This window comes from Vanacampus margaritifer, chromosome 13, assembly GCF_051991255.1.
Source record: "Vanacampus margaritifer isolate UIUO_Vmar chromosome 13, RoL_Vmar_1.0, whole genome shotgun sequence".
NCBI classification, from domain to species: domain Eukaryota; kingdom Metazoa; phylum Chordata; class Actinopteri; order Syngnathiformes; family Syngnathidae; genus Vanacampus; species Vanacampus margaritifer.
The window spans coordinates 12,361,877-12,384,796 of NC_135444.1; the positions used below are offsets into that span (position 1 = coordinate 12,361,877).

At 37.7% G+C, this 22,920-nt stretch overlaps 1 protein-coding gene across 1 annotated transcript in view; it reads right to left on the minus strand.

The window, feature by feature from the left end:
• The window catches only part of cers1 (ceramide synthase 1), a 33,650-nt gene that overhangs the window by 8,412 nt on the left and 2,318 nt on the right, over positions 1–22,920 (minus strand). Inside the window, exon 2 of the mRNA XM_077583428.1 lies at positions 2,823–2,982. Within this exon, the coding sequence (XP_077439554.1) occupies positions 2,823–2,982 (160 nt within the window). The remainder of the gene's footprint in view (positions 1–2,822; positions 2,983–22,920) is intronic.

The following is a 22,920-nucleotide window of genomic DNA, read 5'->3' on the forward strand; positions in this document are numbered from 1 at the left end:
TTAATCTCTGTGCCCCGAGAGAGGGATTTCAATCACATCCACATGATAAAAAGGGATTTAGGTGGAATCCCGACATGCTGCTGTGCCCCCTGTCACACCAGCTCAACATCTGCCAACTACATTCGACACAATCAGAGGTAATACTATCGAACAACCACAATGATGTCAAATATGCTACAAACTAGCACAACATCAGAAAATGGCGGACGTGCATGCAGGCAGTGTTAGGCAAGTTACTTTCAAAATGTGACAACTTATTTCATATTCTTGCATTTGAAAGTAATACATTTGTTTACACTGTGTCAAGTAATAAGTTACTTTTAAGTTACTTAAAAAAACAGGGATTAATTGATTTAATCATGATTTCTACATTTTAAATGCAACCATAGCGGGAAAAATTAACTTGTAAAGAGGATCTTGGCCAAGGAATGGGTATTTATTGTAACCAATATTTGATCCAGTAAATAAATAATACCAAACTGTACTCCATAGATAAAGTTATCATCATACTCCAATTGATTTACACATATGGGAAATGGAGTGCACCTATATATTGCTTTTATCTACAATAACATTGGATGGACGGACGGACGGACGGACGGACGGACGGACGGATGGATAGATAGCTAGCTAGATAGATAGATAGATAGATAGATAGATAGATAGATAGATAGATAGATAGATAGATAGATAGATAGATAGATAGATAGATATAATAAAGGATAAATAATAACAAAAAAAATACCTCACCGAATAATTAATTTTTTTACCAAGGGCTAAATGTTTAATGTCACTTGCCTAGCTTAAACAAGACTTAAACAGGTGTTGCCCCCTGGTGGTTGGCTGACTACGAGATAAAGTGCTTAACTAGATATGCAGCAGAGACTGCATTTTGTAAAGATTGCCGAGGGCCAGGTTCATTTAATGGTGGCTGCCAAAATCGTGATTATCAACACAATGCCATTAATAGTTCAGTCTGAAAAGAAACCCATTGGGGGTGATCATGGTAGCAATGTAAATAGTGAATAACTCGATAGGACTCTTAGAAATCTATGCTGACATTTGAAGGCAGCACTCTCAAGAGTGGCAACAAGACAGGCCGCTTGCTGCTGTTTCACGCACACACACACACACACACACACAAACACACACACACACACACACACGCGCGCGCACACACACGCACACACACAAACGTCTCCAGCTTCTTATCTCTGCAACCTGTCGGGGGCAGACGGCTGGCTGGCCGCCCACAGGCCTCTTCTGCACCAGTTATGTGGCCGAGCAGTACTGCTGACGGGCAAAGGATGGAATGGAACCACGCTGTTGCCGCCAAGCTTGTCTATTTTTCATGCGGTTCAAATACTGTAGAACTGCTTTGACTTTCTCTACCCCAAGCAAGTTACGTAAGCGACGGGCTCAGTAACATCCCGATTAAATATGCATTTTCTCTGTGCAACTCGAAACTGAATTTGACTGCTCGCTAGGTGCACCTGCACAAGCTAATGAGATACAATACAAGGGCTCTAGAATCCGTTAAGTCATTTTCAATTCAGATTCAAATTTTACTGCAACAATGTAAATATAGTCCATTTAACATACTCTGAACCAACAGAGCCCGGATTCAAAGGACAGAAAGTCGTTTCCAGTCCACTCAAAACACCCCTTCTAAAGTAGCTGTTAGTTTTAGAAGTGGATGCAATTCCCCACAAGGCCAGTAAACGGCGCTGTGGTGCTACAGTAGACTAGAGCAGGTTAAAACACACGTCAATGTGGCAGCCGTATTGACAGGGGAAAACGTGGGCATTAGCTTAGCATGGACATTAGCTTTAGCTTAGCATCACCAAAAGCCCTCAGCTGAAAGGAGCGCGTCGTAGCTACCTTTTCATATCTATGGCTGGTTTTTATTCAGGCGCTAGTTGTGTACATGTCTCTCAAACATGCTATTTCCGTAACAGAACACTGTAGTTGTTTTTTGGGAAAGCTCTTATCTATGGCATCTAATTTTAAGGTTAAAAAATAAAAAATAAATAAGCACTTACATCGTGGCTCATGAAAAAGACCAGATGAATGCCATTAACTTCCACCCCAAGCACCAAGTTTGGATAAACTTTAAAAACATTTTGAACAGTTTAAAAAAAAAAAAAATCTATATTTAGTTACTAAGTAGTGTACTGTAGTGGACATTTTTAGGCTATAAAAAAAATGCAAAAACAATTTTGTACTCTACTGGATGGTTTAAAAATAATAATAATAGGACCCCTTCCCCTGCTAAATCAAGGTTCCACTGTATTACCATAGTAGTTTCAGATTTTCTATCGCACTGGTTCTCATTTATTAAGGTGAGCTCAGTCTTACTTCAGGCAATAAGCAGGTTACAACCTGGTCTGGTCGCAATCTTCAATTATACAAATGCACTCCTTACTAACAGCCTATTACGGCCCGACGACCGGCCCCTGACCCTTTGGCCTGTGTGGCAGACGTACTAACCACTATACCACTGTGCAGCCAACATAAAAGTTATTCAAAAAGTTATAACCAACTTCCATTTATAAGGTCAGCTCATGAAAAGTTATCTCTTTTGAATCACACTGAATCAATAAAAAGAAAATGTCAGAATTGAACATTTCTGATCATGCCGACATTTCAAAAATGTTCATCTGATGGGATACAAAAATGGCACTAATTTATGTGCCATTTTTAATATTTTTTTTAATTATAAAATAAATAATAATAATAACAAAATAATTTAAATAATAATAATTTACGATGTAGTTTGCACAAGTGCGGGAATGAGCCTGTCAATCCAAATTGTGACTTACTGTAGAAGACAGAGGGCGGGTCTCGGAAAAAGGGGTAGGCGGTGAAAAAGAGCAGGTAGGTGCTGTAGCACCACGACATGGTGTAGAAGACCAGCTTCCACGCGCTCTCCGGCATCTTGGCAGCATCTTTGGGCAGCAACCTGCACCACCGTGCCAGAGGCTGCAGAGACACGAGACGAAGCAAACAGTGAGGCGGGGCAAGCGACAGATAATCATTCCATTAGATTGTGTAGATGTGCAGAATGTTGTGGCATGTGTTAGGAAAAGTCAAACACGACCCGTTCTCATTTTAAACTCTGGCAAACAATTTTCCGATTTTCTTAAGTTGACTTTGGATGGTTTCTTTGTTTAAACCTCCTGGTTGAGAAGACACTGTCAAACAAAAGTACACACACACAGGAATGTGATGATAAAGTACAGAAATGCAAACTACTGGCTTTGGAAGCTGATTGTGTTGGAATGTTGTTTATATGATGAGAGATATAGTATGCGAGACTTTTAAGTGATATCGCGCTATTCGCAAGGGAAAGCCACAGAGCCGTGCCTTAAATAGCAAAAAAAACAACAACAAGCAAATCAAGAAACTAGGTTGAAAAAAATATCAGTGTTCTCATAATGTTTCATACAAAATGGGAGTACATATCCTGTATTTTACTAGCATTCATTCTTTCATGTGTACAGTACAGTTTTGGACACTTTTTTTTTTAACCAAATACCACCTCCTATAATAATTTGTCGTGGAAGACTAACATTCACATTACAGTAAAATAGTAATTAAAAACAAATAAAAACAAAGCTTTTATTCCTAAAAAGCACATTTAATATTACTCTAATGATCCAATGTAACATTATGCACAATTTCAATTTTGACAATTACCAATTTGCTTAAACATTAGGACTATTTTTTTTTTTTAAACTATACTGAAAATGAATAAATTGTAATGTTTTGCACACACAAAAGTTCATTAACTCATTCAGCCATTTTCACTGAAGTAACCCTCTTCGCTCCCGGCTGTTTTACTGGATTTTGACAGATTTTGCAAGGTCCACAGAATATTGTGCTCTATTGCTATAAAGACATGGAAGCTACCAAAAGAAAGATTAGAGTCTGTTCTTTCATCAGGAAAAAAACAATATTTGTAACTATTTCCGTTTTGCAGCAATAAAAAGTAGAATATAGCTAAGTTTCACCGTTATTCACAAATCTGCTGAAAACACTGTCAAAAAGAGCTTGTTGCAACATGGCCATGGCGGATCGCTTATACTCTGCTGCCACCTGCTGGCCGTTTTTTATAATAACTACCATTGCATTAGGCAACCTCTTCAGGTCAGAAGCTGCATCAAAGCCTTCTGTATGCGCTAGCATTGAAAAAACAAACATAAAATACGTATAAATAAGTTTTTGGGAGTGAAGGACAAAGTATTAAAAAAACGTGTTTATACGTTTTTGGGTTTCAATGAGTTAAAAACCGTAACTAATAGACATGGAGTGTTTCTGGTTGTGCCATTTTTTTTATTATTGGGATTATACTCCCGACTGTTCTTGCATAGGACTGCTGAATTTGTAAATCACACTCGTTTATGACCAAAATAATTTGTACTATTTTATTTTTATTGTTTGGATGATAACAATTGTACGAAATGTTCTCTTGTCAAAAAAACCTTAACAAAATTTTAACTTTTTTTTTTTTTAAGTGTACCTAAATAAATGTTTAAAAACAGTTCTTAAAGATATTATGCAAATGTTGTACTTAACATTAAATATGACTGAACTGTACTTCAAAAAAAAATTCTGAATTCTTCACGAGTCTCACTCATACCTCAAGTCTAAAGTAAAGTAAGAGAGGGAAGGAAGCTGCCAGGCCCACGCGCATCACTCAACTGCGACACTTTTTGGGCTGTGCGGTCGTGACAAATATGAGTCAACAAACAAAAGAAAAAAAAATATAGCACACACAGAGCACATGACTCATTGGCATGCGTGCTCAGGAAGCGGACATAGCGTTGTGTACTCCAGCACATCTGTCAGCCCCCTCCCTCCCTCTCAGCTCGACTCCAGCGTTCCTTCTCCCGCTCGGTCTGCCCCCCCTGCCTGCGACACTTATTTCTAGAAGCCAGCTGTCCGCGTGCCCCCTCAGTCTTGTTCCACGGGTTTCCGATACACAAAGATTTGTGATGTGGCTCAGGCAGGAACGATGAACCACATTACAGCAAGGAAAGCCTGCACTACAACAGTATCTCAATCATGTGTTGTTAAACGGCTGTTCCAGATTCCCGCATGGCTTGTTCGACACCATTCGCCATTGTTTTCTTTCATGTGGATGATCTCTGTAATGATCACACAGAGCCGGGCGGAAGTTTGGCGTGCCAGTGTTTCCTCATTAAAAATGAAAACAATGCACAATGTTGTACTAAGGTTGAATGAATGAAAAATAATTAACGGTAATTGCGATTTTTTTCCTCCCAGCCCATCAATATTACAATCACGATTTAATGCGTATTATTTTTTTCAAGGTACCTGCATTACAATAAACAATTTTTCTTATCCATAAATGTTTTGGTCTACAGTATTCCAAAAACGTGCATGTTGGGTTCATTGAAGACTAAATTGTTCATACACATGAATGTGGGTTTGAATTAGGGGAGGGACTCTTTGACGGTCTCACGATTCAATTCGATTCTGATTTTTGGGGCTGCGATTCGATTCAGAATCGATTTTCTATTCAGTACGATTTTTTATTCAAAATGGTTTGATTGACAATGAAGTACAAAGTACAAAGAATCGTCATGATCTACTCCAGTCTGTCTCGCTAATGCTAATTAGCGTGCTACTCGTGGCACTTTTATCTCTCTAAAGAACGGCTATTCATACGAAATGCTTCAGGAACGTTTACAGAGAAGCGTCTTAACGTTACTCACCGGCATATGCTCTTCAGACGCTGCAAAAAAAACAACCTTTATTGGCAAAGCTTGATTGTGACCTTTTCCTTCTACTCTCTAATGTGGCAACAATTTAACAGTGTATCAAAACGTGTGGAACTACACTGCCCCTAAGTGGCCAAACTGTGTACAACATGAACAGCGCTCCCAATAAAGGTGCACACAAACAAGGGCAAGACAATATGAAATAATTTAAATAAAATCGATTCTGAAAGGCGACTCTTATGAAAATTGTTTTTTTTTCGGCACACCCCTAGTTTGAATGGTCTTTTGTCTCCGAGTGTGCCCGACAAAGCTTTTGAAAGTGCACTGGAAACCTCCATAGACCACGTCCGCTGGGTCTTATGAAGGGTGACATATTTTTAGATCTCTCTTGAGCCTTGCTGAGTTATCAACAGGCCTGCGATACGGTCCACTACATTTCTGAGCCTGTCTAAAAAAAAAACAATAACAGAAGGCTAAACTTAGCTTCTGCTCAAAACAAGTATCATGTGAGATTTAGATTTACAGTAGTTTGAGGCAGTCCCACTTAGTCACTGAGCAAGAGTTTGGCCAAAGTCCTATCTTCTAGTGCCAGTTATGACAGTGGACGAAGGACAATGAGATATAATCCACTCGACCCGTGTCGGAGAAGTGGCCTTGACCTCACCTTTGACCGTTGAACCCTCTCCTCAACCGCTTCTCGGAAAGACCCTCATCAGATTTCATTCCACAGTCGTCCTTGAGCTCTATTAACCAGAAGTGACGGACTTAAGTCACACAAATGGACTCAAGTCAGACTTAAGTCAGCAATTTTTGGTTGGCTAAAACTGGTCTTGCCTGTTTATATTTGAAATTTGAAAAAAAAATGCTATGATGCAGAGAGGCCACTTCATAAAGCAAGTATCAAAAGATGATTAGATTTGGATTCAACATTCAAAGATGATATTTTTCATCAAATCAGAACCGCAGCTCAAAGATAAAAAATACATTTATAACATTTAACTTCACTCGTCTTCTATGAAAACAACAGAAACGTAAGCTAGGTTAATTAGCATTACATATGTTAGCTCACTGATAACTGGTCAAACATTAACTAAGCTTCTTGTCGGTTATGAATTTAATTATGGAAGACAATAAAGTAATAGAATTATGTAGATTGGTTTGGGACCATTAAAAAATTATTTGTAATGTCACGCGACTTGCTTGAAATTGAGTTTGTTAGCCACAGTAACTTGGAACTAGCTTGAATGTTATGACGACCTCTCATCAGTGTTTTTACCTTTGTTTGAAAACAACAAAGGAGAGGAGGAAACAGAAAAGAAACCAAAAATACAAGTCGGAGTTGGTGTGAAGGAGACCTGACGACAAGCGGTTCTCTCGGCTCACTCTTCTTCCTCATTCCTTCTTTGTCATTTCCTTTCATTCCCCGCTGACACGCAGCTGCTCTAATTACGGAACCCTCCATGTTCTAAAGTTCTCCCCCCCTTGCCCCTCCTTCCAGGAAGTACGTGATGAGAGACGATCGAGGGTGAATGGACTTCATCGGCCTGTTGTATAAGCAGATGAACCGGGCCAGTGAGTCAGGACTCTGGCTCATGTGGTTCTGCTCGGAATGGTCCGCAATCATCCCGTTGGATTCTTCCAGCTGGATTCTTTCCAATTCAGTATGACGTCACCCTGACACGTCACGTTTACACGCACGCACGCACACATCCTGCCAGTATTTAAGTCAACTCGTATTCAGTTTTTTTTTTTTTTATTAAGAAGTGATCATCATAAAACTGGATTTTTGTGGCGGGTTGTTTCCTGTTCTGTTTTGTTTCCGTTTTGTTTTCTTTGTAGGTTGCAATCAAAAGGTTTGACCTGAATTTGCCCTTGCCTGTCATCGCACGTCCACAAGTCAAACAAAAGGTTAGCAAATAAGAAAGTGATGAAAGTAACTGTATTGTGAGATAGAAATTGCTTATGAACCACAGTAAGTTGCTGTCGCTTGGTTTTCACTGTTGGTTGTAAAGGGTTTAATGTGAGGTTTACATATTATGTGTTTATGGATATGTGTAAAATATATCACTGGTGACGGGCCGAAACCTCTTTTGTCACAGTTTGTAAATTTCCTATTTTTCCAACAAATCTATTATTAGTCAGTCCAGTCCACACATGTGGGTGTTATTTTTAAATATTTTTTACAAATTATTGACAAATCTAAAGCATTAAATAATGGCTTGTGTACAATATGCACAAATTGTATTTTATGCTAGTAATTATGACATGATGTAATCTTTTGTTTGAGTGTGGCGATTCGAAAGTGGACCTTTTTCCAACATAATCGATCAATTGAAACCAGCATAATTCAAAGGCCAATGTCTCATCTTTTTGCCCAGTTTTTGTTGGCATTTGACTTTGAATTCAATGAAAGCAAAGTGAGTTTGCCAGTCTGCTTCTTTTCTTTTCTTCTTTGAATGGTGGAGGTGTGGTCTGAAGCAGAAAGACACGCTTTGAGGGACAGTTCTGGCAGCCAATGGAGGCATTGCATTCTAAAACACGTTTTCATTGGTTGTTTGTCTACACCAAGGTTATTTTAGTGAACTAAAACTAAAATTCAAAAAACAATTTTGTTAACGAAATAAAATTACGACGAAAATGCTTTTAAAAAAACGAAAATTAACTGAAACTATGTTTAATGCATGAGCCTTTGGGGATGATTTTAAATGTGATTTTAAGTAGATTTATTTTGATATTAACCGGAATAAGGACATTTGAAAGTGTGTCACACAAAAAAGACGTCATCTAGCAGCAGCCAATAGAAAAGCAACGTCAGATGACGTTGCTCCCATGGTGGTTTTTAACTCATCCACTGCCATTAATGGCTATAGACATTTTTTTCCACTTTTGTTAACAAGAGTATGAAAACCTAGAAAAAAATGTATTGTACATTTATAACAGATATAAAATGTGTGATTAACCGTGAGTTAACTATTGAAGTCAAGCGATTAATTACAATGAATTTTTTTTAATAATATTTTCTCTTCATCAGGCAATTATTATTTTTTAATTGTAATTAATCACATGACTTCACTAGTTAACTCACGATTAATCCCAAATTTGATATCTGTTATAAATGCACAATACATTTTCTTCTAGGTTTTCATACTCTTGTTAACAAAAGTGGAAAAAAAGTGAAACTAATAGAAATAGTTTGAATGAATTTTTGACGTCCATAGCCGTCAATGGCAGTGAATGAGTTAAATATTGCGCACAAGTAATACACAAAAAAAAAAAAAAAAACTAATACTGAAACTAACTAAAACTAAACTAAGCATTTATGAAATAACTAAAACTAATACAAACTAACAGAACCACCTTAAAAACTAACTGAATTTAAAAACCAAAACGAAATAAAAACTAACTAAAATGAAAAATTCCAAAACTATAATAACCCTTGTCTACACTTTGGAGACTTTTTACTTAAAAAGAACATCTATGCCATACGCTGACATTCAGTTCACATTGAATTTAGTGAGAGATAAGCGCTCCTTCGAGGATGCATCAGGGGGAAAAGCATTTAAGGGAACGGATGGACGGATAATGACTAGAGAAAGGAAGGTTGGCGCCGTTCCTGACTCGCTCCATAATAATAATTACAAGTCAGCACCATTAACCCCTCCCTCCCTTTCCTCTTCATGATTCAAATTCAAATCAAATAAAAGCAAAGAAGCATGTATAAAATGTGATGATGGCAAATCAGCATGCCGCTGTGCCCTCAATCGCACCCACTCAGACACACACTGCGCTCTCTGGGTCATTTAAGTTCAATCATCCACAGCTTGTATGCTCACTGGAGCCAGTTGCGGCGGTCCACGGAGCACCTCGAGATGCCCCGGCAGCTGCATTTGTTTTATTTTTTTTATTAGACTAAATGAAAAAGAATCAAACCTGCATGAATGACCTCACAGTGATGAGCATATAAGTGAAAAATGCAGAGGTAAACATGAGGTAAACAAACGTTGAGGGGTTACATATGGTTTCATTTAAATGCACGGCTTGCTTGGTTGAAACGGAAAAATGCACACTTGTTTGCAGCGACACAAAAATGGGCTCCTTTAGAGGAATGAGCTCAACAGTGCGGACACTTTCCATTCCGTCAAACAGCAAAGAGCCGTCCTCATGCGCAAAGTAATGAGGACGTCTGAATGAAGCTGGCCTAACGGGATCAAACGTGCTGCCTGATGCCAAGTCCTGCCCTGCCAAGAAAACTCACATTTCTTAGAGGGGCCAGTCCAACACTAGCGGAATACTGATCTAGTTTTTAATACATTTCATGGTGATCCTCTTATTTAGTCATTGCGCAATCTGTTGATTAAAAACAGAACACATTTTTTTTAAGACAGCATAAATAAAATGCTTCAATGTTGAGGACTGCGTGTGCTTCGATCGCCCTGATTTCAATGGGAATGAGGGGAGCCGCTTCGGAGGTCAACTGCATTCCATCCCACAACAGCACCACAAACGGGCAAAACTATTCTATCTGCACTAGTCAAGAAAAATACCAAGAGAAAAATACCAAGAGAAAAATCCACCAATCTGTACAGTTAGCCTTGAGCTAGGCATGAAAATAGGACACAAAGTGTTTAGTAAATTATCTGTAATTGAAGCAAATACATCAAATGTCTTTCACATAAATTCATGGTCCATTTGCCTTTATTTTCGCGTATGCCTAACCTATAAGACCCCCCCCCCAAAAAAAAAAAAAAAAATCTGATACTTTTTATTTTAATACAGATTAATTTATTGCTTGTGTATTTTAAAAAAAACATTAAATCATAATTGCAATATTGAGGGGCTAAAAATTGCAATTAGATTATTTTTCAAAATTGTTCAGTCCTAATTAAGACACCTGAGAAAAATTATGAAAATAATGGCAAAATTTAATCAACAGCGTTCGTATGTTGTGGAATAGAATCAACACGCCTTCTGGCATATCAGACTGTGCTGCTTTTTGGCCACGCATTTGCCGCAATTTAAGCAAATTTACAGGACGTGTGGTCAGCGTCAAAACAGGGTGGAACTGCTTTTTCTGAACGTCTAGAAAAAAAAGTCAAGTTTTCGGAATCATCTTAAACTTCATCTATGACTCACTTCTTGAACTAATTTCCTCTCAAATTCCTCAATCCTATGTAATCCCACAACTATGCCATATTAAGTAATATGGATTTCCCAACACGCATTGTGCATTGAATCAGGGGGAAAACCATTAAAAGTTTCAATTCCTACATTATAAACAGTAATGAAATAATTCAATATTGCCAATAGACTCTCGTGTTCTTGCCATTTTTAACCTTTCTCCATAATTTGATACTTTTATTTGAACTCATTTGCTGCCAATGACGGCTATAAACGTCAAATATTAATTTCAACTATTTGTATTAGTTTAACTTTTTTTCCCCACTTTTGTTAACAAGAATATGAAAACCTAGAATTTTTTAAATTGTACATTTAGAACAGATATGAAATTTGTGATTAGTCGCGAGTTAACTGGTGAAGTCATGGGATTTTTAATAATATTTTCTTTCCTTTTTTTTCTTATTCATTCACTGCCGTTGACGGCTATAAACGTCAAAAATTTATTTGAACTATTTCTATTAGTTTAACTCTTTTTTTTCTACTTTTTTTAACAAGAGTTTGAAAACCTAGAATTTTTTTTATTGTACATTTAGAACAGATATAAAATCTGTGATTAATCGTGAGTTAACTAGTGAAGTGATGAATTATAAAAAATAAAATAAAATAACCACCTCTTGCCCCTAATTTTTAACAGTCTTTTTTAAAAAGGAATTTATGGCAGTGAATTAGTTAATAGCCATACTATATCCTGGTAAAATTATTTCACATTATATCAAAATCAAAATCATAATCTACAAAATATATATTTATTTTGATGCTATACAGCACATTGGGAAGGGGCGGTGGGTGTACAATCGTGTGCTCTTTTTTTTTTTTTTAAATGTTATCACGTTGCTGTAAAATCATGCGCTTTTTATCAATTTTATCACAAACTCAAAACTGTGTCTCATAATTCATATCACGCATGGATGGAAGGAACAAACTGTTCACAGTAATACAATTGAAACCCTCATTTAATTTTACATCAAAGAGACTTCATTCTCGACTCACTTTTAAACGACTCGAGTCTCGCTGGCCTGTTAGCAGACATATGGCTGTCATTCATAATGCAGCAGTTGTGCCACAGATAGCATGGGGAGAAAAGAGGTCTGATACTATGAGAGCGTGTCTTCAACAGACAATGGGGTCGTTCAAGAGCTCGCCATCGTGAACAAAGAAGCTTTCTTGAGGACACGCTTTAAAGTGGGTCAAATTTACTGTACATTGTGGATTGCTTAAAAAAAACATAAAAACAACGGTTAGCAAATGACAGCACGGCTAGCGGTTAGTGTGTCTGTCACATAGCCCTGATTTACATGTTCACATCGGGCAGACACTAATAAGAGCAAGCCTTATAGAAAATTCAAAAGTTATGTTGAGTATGTTCAGTTGTGAGTGGCACCCATGAAACACACGACAGCAAGTTCCAATCCCAAGAAGGCCATTCATGTGAGAATCAAATGGATGTCTGTTAGCGTCCCAGCAGGTTGGGTCCCTGGTGAGCGCTAATGCTATTAACACTGCTTAGGAGGGAGGTCACATGACACTACAGTTGTGTGCAAATGTGTGTGTGTTTCAAACGGGCCTGACTCTTCTCTATTGGCTGGAGAAGATTTACGCAGGCTGATGATTATACAGTAGCTGTCACATTGTAGCCAGTCTAAAGCCTCTCGTAAGCAGCAATTGTACAAAATTGCCTTGCCAGTCCACTGTCATGCTGCCTTACTTTCACATCAGTGTGTGAATTAAAAGAAAGGCGCTCCAAAGGCGAGTGTGAAAAATCGAAATGGGCTGCCAAGCTGCTGTTAGTGTTCACAACTGAATTTTCAATCAGTGGATGCCATACCGAAAAAAGGGACACAAATTAACAGTCACTATCACTGCTAAAAATGAATACAGTAGATAGAGGCCATATAGTGTATTTTTTTTTTATAGTTTTGCCCCTGCCACACCCTTAAAACTTATTAAAACAACATTTAAAATTATTATTCCTTAGCACCTGTTCTTACAGTTTTGTTCACATAAAATAACAGGAAGCGTTCTTGCTTCATTTGTCACTTCCATTAGAGGTGTACTGTAAAACTGGCCGACAAAACAAAAGAGGAATAAACTTTGTAACTTGGTAAATAGCAAAATGTGCAACCAAATTATGTCATTTAGTCTAAGGTCCGTTAGCGTAATGCTAACATATAATTTAAAACACCATAAATGGGCTACCGGATATTAGCATATACCATGTGGCTCTTAAGTCCCTCAGAAATTCACTTTTTTTCCCCATATTTTTATTAGAGATCAAATATTTTTTAATGAATTGATTTAGATAAAATATGAATAATTAAATATTCAAAAAATACCAAAGTCCAAATGTTTACATTGTCAGAAAAAGAGAGACGTGAGGGAGAAATATTACCTAAAAATGTCTATAAAGTGACCATAAAGTGTCCAAAAAGGAAATGCAGAAAATTACCATAAAATTCCATTCAATTGCTAAAAATTTCAAAGAATTTAATAAAAAGTCAGAAAGGAAAATGTTAAAAAGTCACCAAAAAATGTCCAAAAACAAAAAGAAGAAGGGCAAAAAAGTACCATAAAAGGTATTTGGAATTGCCAGAAAAGTCAGAAAATAGAAGGCAGTAAAGAAAACGTTTAAAATTTAACAATAAAATGTAAATCCCCAAAATTAGCATAAAATGTCCACAAAATGCCCCCCCCCCCAAAAAAAACAGACTATTACTACTACTATATATACAAAAATAGCCATTAAAATGTCCAAAAAAGGAAGAAGAGAGGCAGAAATTTACCATATGTCCATAAAATTGCCAAAAACGTCAAAAATGTAACAGAAAGGCAGAAAAGTCTAAAAATGTATGAAAAATTACAATTTTACATTACAATTTTTTTTTCATGGTGCAGCTCTAATTAGCTCTTGGGCCTTCAGCCACCTACACAGTGTTTCGTTCATCATAATGTTCAAATGTTTTGCGGCTCCGGACAGATTTTTTGTTATTTATTCTGCCTAAAATGGCTCTTATGACAGTAAAGGTCACTGACCCCTGGCATGTACTGTATGACTTTGGGCAAGAGCAGTTTTTGCAACATTAAATGAAGTGGTAACATTTTTGTGAGTCATTTTCAATGAATGTAACTAGTTTCTAGCATCAAATGTCATAAGAACTATTGAATTATGCATGACATACTAGGGATGAGCATTCTAATCAATTAAGCCGATTAAAAATTCTGTTGATTGTGTGGATTGTTGATGTACGGCATCCAGAAGGGATGGAAGCAAAACAGAGTGCACTGCTTGATTGGCTGCAACCGGCAGAAAAAGTTGTTGACTCAGGCGTATCCTTATAGACAACTATTGCTAGCTCTAGTCAAGAAAGGAATTGATTTTCGGAGTAAAATGCGTCGATCTGTAAAATAAATCACATGATAGATGGTGGAGTAATAGTGTGAGAGAAGCGGATCAATGAATTTGTGTGAAATCTCACCCATGTCCAAACAGAAGAGCAACCGATTCATCAGTAATTCCCGACAGACGGAATGAAGTTGTGTTTCCACTAACTACCGCCACCTAACACGCAATAATAGAGCGTCCCAATTGGAAACGAGCGTGTCCGGGCTCGTAAAAGCCTGCGTCCCGAGTGTGTGGGGGTAAATAAGGCCAGGAGAGGAGGCAAATCATTTAGTGGCTGGCCACAGGAACTCCGGAGCGGTCAAGGCTGCACGGCACATTCCAGCTGCCCGGAGGAGTGCGGGACCGTCGCAGTCAGCAAACAGTGGTGATTCATGATACTGCATTGTGGAGCGGAAAATATGGCTGCTTTGTGATTCATCACGTTGGCAAAGCGTGCAGCTACTCGCCTGAGTTGCTTCCCTCTAATAAAATCTTCAGACACCTGCTGACTGATTTGGATCCGCAAAATACTCGTTTCAAAGTGCGTTTTGTACAATATGTAGTACACGCAAAACATCAACATGGGTGTTTCTAGCCGTCTGCTAAAAGATGCGATATTTTTTCACCTTCTCTCCAAATGAGGCAACACTCTGGCACTTGAGCCAGCAGCTCGTCGCTACTCGCTTGCTCACTGTTTGCTGTTAAGTGCTGAGTAGGTGGTGCTCAGTAAGTGGGCTGTAAGAGCTTTTTTTTTCTTTCAAGAGCTGTTTGTTGTTTGTTGATGTGCATTGCAAGCTGGAGTGACAATGCAGGTGCTATTAGCATAAGCGGATTTTGAATACGGAGTTTTAGGGAACATTCTAGGCCTTGTGTTTTGAATGTTTGAATGCGTTTTTCAATGCTCTAAGTAACTTTAACCTCTGGCGTCCTGCGCCGTCCCATGTGATGTAGCTACTAGCTTCGTCCTAGCTAGCACCAAGCTAGTTCATCTCTCGGGTCAGACCGGCGTTCAAGTTTGCAAACTCTCTTTCTGTTTGCTGCTTAGACTGTGTGAGAGGTCAGGCCAGGCCAGGCATTAACCAGCCAAGTATTGCCGTTGCTATGACGCCGTTAGCGGGCCAAATATTCCTATACACAGTTACACGCGCAACAATTTCCAGGCGTCCGCTCAAATGTAGCGCGTACGTAACTTCCGTGCGTAAAGACAAACAACCATTCACACGCACGTTCACAACCAAAGAAAACTTTAGCTTTCAATTTAACTAGTACACATGTTTTTGATATGTGGGGGTCTGAGAGATGGGGAGGGGAGGGGGGGGGCACTCAGGCACATAGACAACATGCAAACTCCACACAGGAAGGCTCGAGCCAAGATTCAAACCTGGAACCAAACAACTGTAGGAAGGCACAATTCCAGACCAGTATGCTACCTTATCTGAACCCTTGGATAGATTCCAATAAGCTATGCGCCTTCATCTATCTTATCTCTAATCCAGTTTATGATTAACTTCTAATAGATTAATCCTATAGTACAGGGGTCTGCAACCTGTGGCTCTATTTATTTATTTTTTTATTGTTTAAATGTATATATATCGTTGCTGCGATGTGAAAAACACTTAAACATTTATATGTTTTTGGGATGAATGCAGACATCCCAAAAATTTTAAATATTTAAAAAATTAATAATGTTTTTCACATAGCAGCAACAATATATTTAAAGTAACATATACCTAAAACATTCTTTAAATTAGTTATTTATTTAGATTTAAAAAATGAATTAAATATTCCCAAAAAATTCCAAATTTGGAAATTGTCAGGAAAAGTTTTTAAAAATGACCTAAAATTGTCCAAAAGGTGACCATAAAATGCCCAAAAAGGAAGAGGAAAAGCAGAAAATTACCATAAAATGTCCCATGAAATTGCCAAAAATGTCAGGGAATTTAATTTAAAGGAAAAAAATGCAGAAAATAATACATTCAAAAAGTAACCACATAATGTCCACAAAACTGCCCAAAAAAAAGTCGGAAAATTGATTTAAGAAAAGGCAGGAGAGAAAATGTACCTAAAATATTATTTAAATTAATTAATGATTTAGATTTAAAAAAAAAAGATTAAAATTCCCCAAAAATGTGACATTTATAAATTGTCAGAAAAAGACAGATGAATGGTAGATGATTTTTTTTGATGATGTCCAAAAGGTGACCATAAAATGTCCAAAAATGAAGAGGAAAAGCAGAAAATTACTATAAAATTTCCATGAAATTGCAAAAAATGTCAGAGAATTAAAAACTTTTAAAAAAAAAAAAAAAAGCAAAGAAGGCATTCAAAAAGTAGACATAAAATGTCCACAAAAAGGAGGAAGAGAGGCATAAAATTACCATAAGTCCATAAAAGCGTGGTCAGAAATTTTACAGAAAAATCTAAAAAATGAATGAAAAATGAAGCCTGAAAATAAAAAAAGAAAGAAAAATTCAAATACGGAAGACTAAAGGTAAAAGAAAATGAATCTCTATGTATTGGATGCTGCATATTTACCGTCGACTAACACTAACACACTGTTTCCGTCATCACAACGTTCAAATGTTTTTGCGGCTCCAAACAAATTTTTTGTTAATTATTTTTGCCTAAAATGGCTTCTTTGATAGGAAAGGTTGCTGACCCCTGCTATAGGACAATTCAAAGAGAGGAGACGAAGACGACACCCAATTGCGCATATAGGACAAGGATCACATGCCACGTGCCGTTTAGGTGATGGAATTAGATTACAGTATCATTGGCCATACATGCAACTAACAATAGCTGAACTTCATTCAGGGGTCGGAATTCCAAGACGTCCACCTGAAGTGAGCACATTTGGCCCAATGGACAAGCACTTTCCCTGACCACAATTCAAGTGTCAGGTTTCTCCTTGCGGCTCTAATGCAATAACAATGAGCCGGACGAGGAAGGTGATCGTGTATCTTGCGGTCGGGGAAACTTGCTCAACCTGAGGCCGCTTTCACTTTTAGGCCCACGGAGGCGTATTTCGTTGCTCCTCAGCTCTGCTCGGGGAGATAAGCTGTGCGACGCTGGTGAGCGCACCCTGCTGCTTTAACAGTATTTGAGGGTCTTAGGTGATATTTTTGAGCGCGGTTATAAACTGCCATAGTGCTGCTGCTGACTGATTTCCAGCCATGCATGATTTAGCTCCTTATGTCGAGAATGTGGTGCCCGTGATGAAAGTTGCATGGCGCACAAGTGATTCGAGGACCAGCAACATATGTGCATGCTTGAGTATGCACGCTATTGTGTTAATGATTGGTCGCTATACATGCTGACTCAGCAGGCCTTACTTCTGGCCTCTGTTCCTTCCGCTCTCTACTCTCTCTTCCCTCTTTGGCTGTGCTTCCATGTGATCAACAAACGTTCTCTATCATGCTGTACTTAGAGGGGGGGGGGGGGGTCATCCAGGAAGTGTCCAACTGCACATACAATGGTTATAAAAAGTCTATACATCTCTGTTCAAATACCTTCAAATGCCAAGTTTTTGTGATATAAAAAAAAATAGACTCATTTTAAAAATGTATTATTAACATTTCTTTTGGAATTGTGACCAAGAAGTTCAAACTTAGTTTCATTGGATCATAACACAGAGATTTTGTTGTGGTTCAATGAAACTAGTTTTTCCCAGCAGCACGTTGCGGCGCAACAGCTGACTTGACTCATCTTGTTTTTTACAGTATAATCCTAAAAATTGAATTCAATCGCAGGTTAGGGACGCTAAAAAAAAGCCAAACTAATTATGCTAACATTGTGTTATATGGCTGGCACCTTCTTTTAACGGCACTTAGCGGCGGCTTCAGTGTTAGCAGCTAGCCGCTAGCTGCTAAGCAAGTGACTTTTCAAAGGCAGTTAATAGACAAAAATGAATCAGCACACTTACTCCAATATGCTATTTTAGCTGGTAAAATCGCTACTTTTGTTCTGGCGTCAATTTTTCTCAAAGACCGAAACCCATGGGGAGAAGAGATGTGTCTAAATTCTCACTAATATTTTTACAGATTTGTAGTGCGCTGCTAAGCACGGTTTGGCGGCAGCATCGCATTTTGTTGCTGGTTTTGTTCGGCTGGAACTAGAGCCTTTGATAAGGTAGAAAAAATTGTGGCATTGTGGACAGTTCTTAATATAGGTCATGTGACATTGTTCTTTCTCATACAGTTTCGTCAGGAATAATTCCTGATGGGTTGACAACAATATATCTATTTTCAAGATATAGCATGTAGAAATCACATAGCACAGTATAGCAAACTATCAGTATGCAATTTGAACCCTGTGACACCAACACGAAAGGGGCTTACCGGCTTACTGTTTGCTTAGTTTAGTGTCTAGAACACCAAATCATCCATAAAACCCAAGTTTGAGTCTGAGGGAGTGTGCTTACAGTAATACTGAATCATTTATAGATTTGTATCTATTAATATTTGATTAAGTAGAAGAAGCCATGAGAAGGACAGATGTGCCTGTATTGTAGTACTGGTACCCCACACTGGCCCTCTGCCATCAGGATACAACTTACTGAGGTTAGCAGTCCAACTATGCCACATGTTTACATGTAGGTATTATGTAGATTAAGAGCCAATCCGAATTAGTTGGTTCCATTACTTTACACGTGGTATTAAAAAAAAAAAAAAATGGAAGCAAACCCACATGCCATGTGAGATCGCTCTCTTATCTTATTGGTCAGCAGCATGTGCAAGATTGTAAACAGAAAGAAGTGTAGTGCACAGATTATTGTGTAAAACAGCAAGAGAAAAACGACCATCCACCAGACCAGTGGTGAGAGGTAAAGGTAACAAAAAAAAATACACTTGTAACCTACTCTCTACTGTTGAAAACAGGTATCAGTACTTCTACTTTTATCAAAGTTTTTACCCAAGTATCTATGTTAAAAAATGTGAGTACTTCTGCCACCCCTATGTAGGACAACAAACAGGCCACTAGCATACATGCTAAGCGCTACTCCATTTGGTCTGTTTGCTTATCCCACTACCTTCTGTTTCTAATTTAATCAAGCAGTTGTGGCAGATGGCCCCACCAAACGGTCTCGGTTCTTCTGTCCAAAGTACGAAGGTAACTTTTTGTTAGGAAGCGACTATGAAGTCAAACTGAACTCAATTGAAAAGAGAATTCAGAAACACAAGTGTTTTTTCGTCACCATTATATAGAGGGCACATGCTAAGCTAATTAACAAGTGTTGAGTTGCATAGAAACTGTGGATGTAATTTTCTAACCAATGAAGGACAAAATGATCATGACAACTATTATATTACTACTACTCTAACCACAAAGACCTTTAAACAGTTAATCGATTGATTGTTCATTGTCGCCAACGTCAATCAAGGAGATTCAGTCTCACAGCCAACCCTGATAGAAACATGATAGTGCTGCAATTGCGTTGCCCCTCTTTGAGATCCCATTACTGAAATGTGCAAGATGACGACTGCACATTTAAAATTGCACAGTGAATTTATTACCGGTTCTGTCCACTGACACCCACGCTTTTAACCCCAATTAACTTTGTTTGCACACGGACTCCATTGAATGTCATTAATTCTGTCCAAAAGACAGCTCAGCTGCATCTCATCGAGATTGTGTACCGTACTCACACATTAAAAGCCACATATTTAATCATTATTGACACGTTAATAAAAGCACTGTGAATTAATAAGCGTTCTTGTTTGTTCAGCCCAGGGTCAATTAAGTGCGCTTGGAGTCATCTGACAACCCACCGCAGATTTCAGAAACATCGCAGCAATACGGCGCTCGTGCGGCATTAGCATTACTAGCACGGAGCCAATTCTGCATATTACGCATGCACTGCATAATCAAAAGCACAAAGACGGACTCCGACGGACATTGTTCTCCGTCCTTCATGGGAGACAGAAAATGTCAAACAGGCCTCATTCGGCTCCATTCTCTGGTCACATCTGGCTTCATGAGATAGAGCATAGCATCTTCCCCATAGCATCTAACACATGTGCACACTCTACTCCCCACTCATATGGATGGCGGAACAATAGGCCAGAGGCCACAATGAGAAGGGCCTCTCTGCTCGGTAAAAGCAACAGGATGGAGGCACTCAGGACGGGATGGGTGAAGCAAAGACAAGCGGCCTTAGAGCCTTTTTGTCTAAGTGCATATTGTTAAGCACCTGACTTATGACGAGGGCGTCATACTACTCGATGGCAAAAAATAAATAAAAAATTTAAATACACAACTTAACTCATTCACTGCCATTGACAGCTATCGACTTTTTCAAATTTCATTTGAACTATTTCTATTAGTATAACTTTTTTTTTCTTCCATTTTTATTAACAATAGTATGAAAACCTAGAATTGTTTTTGTACATTTACAACAGATATAAAATTTGTGTTTAATCATGAGTTAACTAGTGAAGTCATGCGATTAATTAGAATAAAAAAATGTCAATGCCTGTCGCCCCGAATTTTTAATAATCTTTTCTTTTTCGTTTTTGTATTCATTCGCTGCCATTGACGGCTATATAAGTCAAAAAATTATTTGAACTATTTCTATTAATTTAACATTTAGTTAAAAAAAAAAAAAACGCCTGATGCCCCTAATTATTAATAATCTTTTCTTCTTTTTTTTACGCAATTTTTTTTAAATTTTTTTTTTTAATTTTTAATAATCTTTTCTTTTTTTTTAAAGAAAAGATTATTAAAAATTAGGGGCGTCAGGCGATTAAATTTTTTTAATCGTAATTAATCACAGGACTTCACTAGTTAACTCCTGATTAATCACAAATTTTATATCTGTTCTAATACAATAAAAAAATTCTAGGTTTTCATACTCTTGTTAACAAAAGTGGGAAAAAATGTTAAACTAATAGAAATAGTTCAAATTAATTTTTGACGTCTATAGCCGTCAATGGCAGTAAATTAGTTAAAAGCAGTCAGTATGAAATCTTCAGCTCAAGTGAGGGAAATTGGTAAATAGAGGATGTTGTTGATTCTGATGCAACATTACTACTTACTGGGAATTCAGTTGCATAGTTTTGCAAATAATTCACTTTATATTTTATAACGTATGATGTGTGGTAGTTGTATTAGCCGAAAATAGATGTTGACTAATAACAATGCCAAAAAAAACTCATTTATAGAGCACAACATGCCGTCTGTCCCTGCTGTAAATAAGATCAATTTTCTCTATACGAAATCTAGGGACGGGCATGATTAAACTAGTGCTGGGCTGGCTGGCCAAAACCCTATTGAAGCACTGACCTACATCTCGCTGGCGTCTGGCGGAATCGTCACTTTTCAGGAGATCCCAAAAATGGACAGAAATGGAACGATTGTCCAACTATTAACATTGCATCGTCAAAGACAGCAAAGCTGTCCATTTAGATGGTCAATATTTTGTAAAAACAACATTCACACGTGGACTGACCAATAGTGTAGATTTATTATAAAATATTATTATTAATATATATTATTATATAATATACAGGCTAGCACCTGTCTGTGTTTGTTAAACATTTTGTCCAATCAGATTGCAGCCTCTGTGTGCCGCCATGTCAATGTAATTTGCCCAAAGACCTTTCGAGTCAGTAGTGTTTGTTGTCTGTTTCTTTAACCAATCAGACTTCAAATTCACCTCAGTGGTTACATCAGCATCTTACTGTCCTGTGATTGGTTAGTTAGAGCAAGCCAAGTTCAACTAGCAAAAACTTTTTGTTTTTCTCATGTTAACTCTTTGACTGCCAAAAACGTTAAATAACGTTTAGTAAAATTCTATGGAGGAGTGCCAAAGACGTTAAAAGACGTTTGTTTCAAAACAGAGGTGAAACTAACCATTTTCTATTGTTGATTACTGAAAAACGGAATAAGGTAGAAGCAATTTTTTTTTCTGACGAAAGATGAGAGTCCAATCTTTCATTTGGTAGTATGTGTGTTTCCATAGTACAAACACATAATTTTCTGTGGACCTTGAAAGATCAGTCAAAATGCTTAAATCGGCTGGCACCCACGGCATCCCTTTTCTGAAAACGTCTGGCAGTCAAAGAGTTATTAGACAAATATTGATTCTGAAATCGTCCAGATGCTATACACTTCACGGTCGCGTGGAAAGGAATTTTACTTTCCTCAAGATTCAACGATACAAAGATCAAGGACTTTTTGTTGTCGTTAAAACCAACACAAATTTCCAAATGATAAGGCAAAATACGATACCAGAGGTCCCAGATTAGCCCAGCAATTCCCAAGACCTTTGAAAATAAAGATAGAACAATAACATAAGATAAAATAAATGTGATATAGAGATAACTGAGGTGCTTAATCACGGTTTGAATGTGTGCAAAGATGCAAGACATCAAAGGTGTGGATGTAGCAGAAATTTGAACATGTAAGAGACTTAAATTTCACATTATACAGTACTTACAAGGTAATTTCATACTTAACAAAAAGAATAGTGAATTGGCACAAGGCTATGATGATCTTTCAGAACTTAGTTAATGAACCGTGATTTCAATCACAAATAATTGTGATTATTATTATTATCGTTCAGCCCTAACACAACATGCCTACACGACGACAAAATTCAAGAAGGACATAAATGCT